This window comes from Diadema setosum, chromosome 18 (assembly GCF_964275005.1).
Source record: "Diadema setosum chromosome 18, eeDiaSeto1, whole genome shotgun sequence".
Classification (NCBI taxonomy): domain Eukaryota; kingdom Metazoa; phylum Echinodermata; class Echinoidea; order Diadematoida; family Diadematidae; genus Diadema; species Diadema setosum.
The window spans coordinates 28826686-28834228 of record NC_092702.1 but is presented as its reverse complement, the minus strand read 5'-3'; the positions used below and the strand labels follow the sequence as shown (position 1 = coordinate 28834228).

General features: G+C 43.8%; 1 protein-coding gene across 1 annotated transcript; it reads right to left on the bottom strand.

Moving 5' to 3' along the window:
* Positions 1-4246: 4246 nt before the first annotated feature.
* Positions 4247-5470, bottom strand: LOC140242047 (histamine H2 receptor-like). The gene has a single exon (XM_072321798.1). It carries the CDS (start codon positions 5468-5470, stop codon positions 4247-4249), a length of 1224 nt encoding a protein of 407 aa, XP_072177899.1.
* Positions 5471-7543: the final 2073 nt, after the last annotated feature.

The window sequence follows — 7543 nt, the reverse complement described above, 5'->3', positions numbered from 1 at the left end:
AGCTTGATATGGAATGTCCTGTGTTAAATTCTAGACGGAATTTGAATGGTACATATTTATACTTCATTAACAGTAAGTAATGAAAAAATAAACTAAATTTTGAACTGAATTTAGACATTTCTTCCTTGGATACCACATTTTTGTGAAGGCAAAAATACAATCGTAATAGCGAAATGTCTCTGTCATCTTCATTGGCAATACTGTGCGGGCCATTGTATGAAAAAAAAGCAGGATTGATCTTTGTACCTTGAGACTAATAGAGAAGATGCCAAAGGAGAGAGAGAGTGGGCGCTTTTGTACCACATATTGGTGTTTAAAACATTCTTTTCGTAATCACTGCAACGTCCCTGATATCAACCCAAACTTTCAGTGCACCTATTCCGTGTTTCCTGAGGAGTGTTTCAGCCACAAAAGAGCCAATTCCTGGCGAACAAAAGTTAATGCCAGATCTAATCCCATTGATATTTAGGCTCCTACAGATTACTATCCGTTTCTATACCATTGCAGCGTCAACTAAATTAAGGGATGTAGTCACGCCCAATTTCTATACGTGTTGTTTGTTTGTTTTTGTCAGTCTCCATCTGTTGGTTTGATGTTCTCGAACTTTTGTCGTATGTCCTACAATCGTCAGGTAGCGGAGGTACAATAAGGGGTGGGGTAAGGACGGGGTGTGTTTACGAAGTTCAAATGACACCCTTTCCCTGACCTAATATACATACATAGGCCTACACGTATCGGTGTTTCTCCGACAGAAGAGTACGATAACGGAGATGAAGAGCATGGCGTCTGAGTCTGGTCGTCTTCGCAGTCAGAGAACTGTTCCCCTTTTTTAGACGGGTGCGCGTCACGAGACCGACACCCACGAGCCATACAGCCCGCGAGTCATACAGCTCACAAGTCATACAGCCCATTAGTTATACAGCTCACGAGTCATACAGCCCATTAGTTCGACACTAAGCTAACAAGGCCCATGAGACCGACACATTAAGCCCCGTGTTATATCTGTCGAACTCATGGGCTGTTTTTACCTAGTGTCGAAGTCATGGGCTTTATTTGCCTAGTGTCGAACTCATGGGCTGTATGACTCGTGAGCTGTATGACTCATGAACCTGTTTTCAATGTCGAAATCGTGGGCTGTATGACTCGTGGGTGTCGGTCTAGTGGGATGATCCCTTTTAGACAGTGTCAAGATTTCTGGTTAACTGTCGTCTCAGTAAACTACAGTCAGGTATTAATATCAGCAGGACAATGCGGTAGTGGTTACAACATGGGTCACTATCACGGTGTATTTCAAAATTCCATAAAAACATGTTTTATATCAGATGCAGGTTAAATTCTATGGCCACCAATGAAAAAAATCCTTGTGGGAGTCAAAATTATGTCAGTTATCCTATTAACTTTTATACATTTCGATTCTTCTTACTCCAACACATCCCTACCAAAATGAAGTAAAAGAATATAAAAGCTTATTTGAATAAGGTTTGATACAGTGCGTTTTATTTCAGGCTTCCATAATGTAATACAGATTCTGGAACATCTATTTGTGTTCATGAATTTGCACAAAATTAATGCATATGACTTTTTAATAGGAAGAATTTGTATACAATTTTAAATTGTCGCTTTTCTATTCGGAGAAAAAACTTAACCACTCCTTTGAAGCCATTCCCCAGCACCAATACCCTCAGAACTTGTGCTTTTTTGAGGACAAAGTCATTTCCTTCGTGTATTACCGGTTCGAAGTGCGTTTTAAATTCACGGGTCTTTGCCACCAGGGTTGTTCATTTACATCAAAATGAAATCAGCCTTATTTGCAAAATAAAATGTCCCCCTGGGATATTTAGTATGAATATTGCCAGGACCTGTCCTTTTTTTATGTATACATTGGTGACAAAAGTCGTTGAAGCATGCATCCCAAAACATGGTTATCGGCGATTTGCTTTTTTTTTCGATTCTTTGAAATTAAAATTCTTTTTTTCGACGGGGGAGCGGCTCTATGTTATGGCATCAATATGCCGGCAAAATGTAAGGAAATTACGAGGAGGGAAGGACCTCCGCCCGCTGGTAAAATTGCAAATTTCGCCCGTTGTGCATTCGGGAGGCACAAGTAGAATTCCACTGCATGAACGTGGGCAGCTATCTCTGAGCCCCTATTAGCACAGAAACGTTGTGAGGAAAATGCTACAGGGAGCGTACCGTAAGCGGGGAGGCATTTCACCTCCCTGCCGCAAGCCTGTGGGAGCGGCAAACAGGACCACACTGTCACGTTGGGCGCTGTTCTTAACTTTCATTGTCCGTTTAGCTATAGACTCGTCGGAACCCATGCTTTACGGAAACATTGTTTCAGTTTTTTGGAAACTAAGGAGCTGTGAGATTGGTCGCCTTGAATAAACTTTAGGTTTTGTTCCGGAAAGCTGTAACCGAAGGGAACTTGAACTCTACAAGCAGAATCGAACAGTTTGCTTAACCGCTGACGACGAATGTAAATTCACATTCTGGATCTTCTTATATGAATAGGGAAATAGAATCTTCGAGCTTCGTCTGCGAACCATCCTTAATCCCATGGGTAGCTAGCTGTCAACGGACGTCTATTGCTCGCCAAGGCAGAGCCCGAAGAACGTGCGCTTTGTATTTGAATCTAATTACGCCTGAATAACATAAGACTGACGAACGACGGAGGGGCTCCGATTTTGTCAGTTTGAAAAAATCGGAGGGCAGGGACACCGAAATGAAGAGTGGAGGGCAGAGGCTAAAGAAAAAAAAAATTCCCATCAAGAGAGATATGTCATTCCGGTAAACCGCAGTTAAAAAAAAAAGGACACCTCGGAGTATCATTCTCCTCAATATTCATACCCTGATTTAACTATAAAATACTTCAGTTTTTGCTTCACTCATGTTTGCTCTGGATGTTTTGAAGCAATATGAATGAAGAGAGGTGAAAATAGCAAAGTTGCTATTTGCCATGTACATGTCTTCCATAAAAAAGACAGCGAATGATAATTAAAGAAAATACCACTCAAACGCAAACACCAATCAGTTTGTCTCTGCACACTGCGAATGACACTATTAAAACGTGATTTGGATTGATCGCAACATCACTTTCTAAACAACCTGCCGAGCACAAACTCCAGCGCGATGGGGGTTAGGATGAGTTGAAAAAAATAATTACTTTATAAACCTTACTTATCCGCCTTGACTTTTTGCGTGCAACATATTAAAAAACAGGAGAATATTACAGGGATCTTTATCTTTGTGTCTAGGGGAAAATGTTGCAACAGAAGCCACCCACATACATTATGTGCGAGTGTTATGCTGTGCACTTCTGTATGTCTGGATGTCTGTAAAGAGGAACCGGAAATGGCATGGCAAGCTAGATGGACAATCGCAAGGGGACGAGTCGGGATGCGCAGCTGTGACGGGTGTTTCGGAAACCCCTGTACACGCAAAGTAGAACATTTCTTCATTCTTTTGAAAGGAGGAATTCACAAGCGCACACATACACACACAGACACACACAAATACACACACACACGGAGCTGGATGAGAGAGATTTTGATAAAGAGAACGAGGAAATGGGTTACGGGGCCTGCAGGTGCGTCAACCACAGCGGAGGATCCTATCTGACAGGGTAGAATGTCACAATCAGGTCCGTACCTAGAAGATTTCCCTTGTGCAGGTGGCTATCACTTACAGTTACACCTAGCATCAGACACAACATACATATTATTTTTCTTTCTAGATCTACGGTTCATACATCACCACCATTTCGCTTATCCCATGCGAATGCTGCTTTCTTGGGGTAAGCAGGGCAGAAATTGCTGTGCGAATCAGTGGCATTTCGAATCAAGGCTTGTCAGGCATTGAAAAAAAAAGTAGTTTTATCTGCATAAATTTGCATTTTCATCAAACTGCTGAACAATTCTAATTGTCCTACGACTGTGCCATTTTGTTTTCATCTTAAAATACCTGAAGACTTTCATACACCTGCGAACTCCTCAGGCAGCTAACTTAAATTCGTATTCCGTGAACGCAACAACGAAAATCCTACCAATAAAAAAGAAGTCAGTTGTTGTGGGATTTGGTTGGTTACACCTGCTGACGAACGTGTTCACCAAACACACATTGATATGATATCTCAGTTGGGTTGTAACAAACAGCCTGCATCGTGACCGTCTTGTGCTCAATGTATGGACCATGGGTGCGTCACAAAGAAAAATGTACATTTTTGATTCACTCGTTACATGAATTATTATTGCCCGTCACCACCTTCTAAACACACGGCGCTGAGCCGACTATCACGCGACCCTTTCCTGGCTTCGGGATTGTTGAGGTGACCGTTGCCCGCTCTATCTCGCTCCCTGCCGCGTTTCTGTCGACCGCCGAGGTGATGCGGCGCTGCAAGTTCCAGGTGTGATATGTACGTATTCTCGTGACGTCTTTGCAAATGGCGTAACCGCAGGAGCTTCCGAAACGACCTCCTGAACTCTCGGTTGAGCGCCGCGTATAAAATTGGGTTCAGGGTGCTGTTCACGTAGCCCAACCAAAGTGCAACGGACAGTACAGCCTGCGGGACTTCGCATTTACAGAGAGGCGTGAATGTGAAAATGGTGAAGTATGGGACCCAGCAGACAATAAAACTGCCCATGATCACGCCGAGCATTTTCGTGGCACGATGTTCGTCTACTCCGGCACGCGCTTTGGGGAGTTTTAACGCTTCTCTCGAAGACGACTTGGTCGTGCCGTTGATTTGCGCTGACACGTGTGCTGTCTGCGAATTGATCTTCCGTGCCTGGTTCCGCGCAATATTCAGAATTCGAAAATATAGACAGCACATCACCGTTAGAGGTAGGTAGAATAATAGCAGCCCATCTAGCAGGGCGAAAAAGTAATTTGCGTGCAAGTAACAGCGATGCGGTTCCTCGAAGTTTTGGATCTTCCCCGAATCTGTGTTCCAACCAAGATTGACGGGAAGAAAAGAAATCGATATCGAGACTGCCCAGAGTATCGTTATGGCAACAATCGCTCTCCGCTTGTCCAGACGCTTCCGATAATTCATAGGATCGCTGATTGCGATATATCTGTCGATGCTAATCGCGAACAAGTGAAGAATGGAAGCGGTACAAAGCTGGACGTCAAAAGACACATAGAGATTACAAAATACGGCGCCTAGATCCCAGTATTGGTTCCGAATCTCCATCAGGCCGCTGAAGGGAAGGACGAGGAGTGCAAGGAGGAGGTCGGCCACAGCAAGCGACACGATAAACATGTGCGTCACATTCCGCAGCTTCCGATTGACAATCGGCGAGAGAATCACCAAAATATTCCCGAAGATGGTCGTGATTATGAGTAAGATGAGAACGGCTCCAATTAGGAATAGAATCCCCGTCGAATAGCCGGACGTCGAAGGAGGGGTCGTCGTGTAGGTGATATTATCGAAGTGAATCACTGTAGTGTTCCAAATCATGGTATCCATGGTCGTCTATCGAGAGCATGAAAACAACCTCAAGAAGCTCTAGTCACTATAATTGAACGCTCTTTTCAAATTTGACCGGGCCGAGAGGACTTTGTCGTGGGTTTATTGTTGCCTCGATTAAGACGGATGGGCGAAATTTGATTTATCCAATATATTTGTGAAACAAACTAGAGGCACCTTGGGCATTTACGTGGAAGGAGAAACGCCAATGGACATATTGTGACGTCAATGTGCTGCATTTTAGCCAAAAAAGGAGGAAAATCTTACTTAATTCTTCAAATCATAAAGGTCACGACAACAAAATGTAACACCCTGTAGTTGACTGCACGATTTTTGGTTAATTTCCTTGTATCATGCTACACTCGATTTCACTTCGATGGTATTCAATGTTTAACGAGGAGATGGAGACGTAATCTGTTGCATTTATATTTTTCGTGAGTTTGAGCCGCAGAATAGAGAACAACCTCACAAAATTACAGCATGAACTCAGTTGCGAGGAAAATAAGAAACGACAGAAAAGTTAACCATGTGACTATCATTCATCACCAGTTAGCGGGATTTCGTTACACTATTTGAAATCATGCTGGAGCACTACGTCATTTCCACAAGGCGTTAAGGAAATGCCTTCTCCTATTTTGTACGCAAACGGTTCATCAGCGATATCGGCATTAGGTGACGGAAGGTTGCTGGAGGACTTGCAGATCAGAAGTTGCCCTTGTTTTGGATAGAGACTACTTTGTGGCTTATTCTTTTTTCTTCGGACGGACCAGCGTTGATGGATGCGCGCAAGCGATGAGGCAACTTATTCGTCTTCCACGCCAATTCCCATGATTGGAGTACGGGTTCCTCGATTGGCGTGCTCCCTCGATGACCCTCGTTTACAAACGCAATCGCGCATTCCAAGGTGAATAGTCAGGTGTAATGGTTGGAGGTTTATTTCCCCCGACTCCCGGTCTCTTCAAGAAATATGCTAATTACACGTACTGACACAGCATTCTCGTTTTACCGACAACACCAACAAGGGTTGCGTGTGTGCTCTATCGCGTTTAATAAGATGCAGGGGGTTGTCCGTACGCCCGATTTTCTGCTTCGTCTAACAGGTTGCCTCATTGCGTTGCCGTGGACTTACGAATAATTCCTCTCTCCAGAACTTCCGCATCACTGCCCGACTCTCTGCCAACATGTAAATGAGTGACAAGGAGAAAGAGGAGAGAGAGAGAGAGACAGAAAATAAAATTGAGAGTTGTCAACGTAGGTGTAAGAATTCGGACTTCTACTCTACGCCAGTTAACGAGGACAAAATTACCAGCTCAGAAAAAGAAGTACACCAGAGTCGCCGTAGGGTCTAGATCACTTACTCCTGGTGATTATTCTGTTGCAAGATTTGGACAAATATCCCCGGAGGTCTTCTCCTCTGTACCCCTTCTCGTCTCCTGCCAATAGTGCACCCACGTGTCAAATCACGTTTTTTTTTCTTTTTTTTTAAGGATTACCAGAAATAAAGGTGAATAAACCGTTTTCAAAGAGACGCTTAAACGTAACGCAGAATCCGAGAAGATCCCGTTGCTAACAGGTATATGAGGAAAGTGTTGTCCTTTACGACCTTCTCACTCATTTCCTGTGAAATGTTTAGTATACTTAAACTTCCAGACTTGTTTGGGATTGGACAGTTTAGATAACCTAAGGTGCAGAAGGTGCAACTAAGAAAAAGAACTTTGATTGATGCTTACACGACATTTGTTGCGATGCCTGTATACTGCATATGCCCGCGGTTTGTCACGACCCTGTGGAGGCGAAGAAATCCACTTCGTCGTGTCCTAAAGATGATCTGCGAGTTTCCACTTCTATCCGATAATCCGAGGCTGCAGGGGAAGCACGGAAAGGCTTGCGAGCTACCCCCACTTACTCGCAAGGGAAGCCGGGATACCGACCAGTGTGATGGGTACTCAGAAATCAGCACCTCGTCTCGGCGAAACTTCACATCGAGCTCATCTAAAAGCAGATGGAAATGCGGGAAATGGAGATAGAGAGAGAGAAAAAGAACGAGAGCGGGAGGGAATGAGAGTGAGAGGG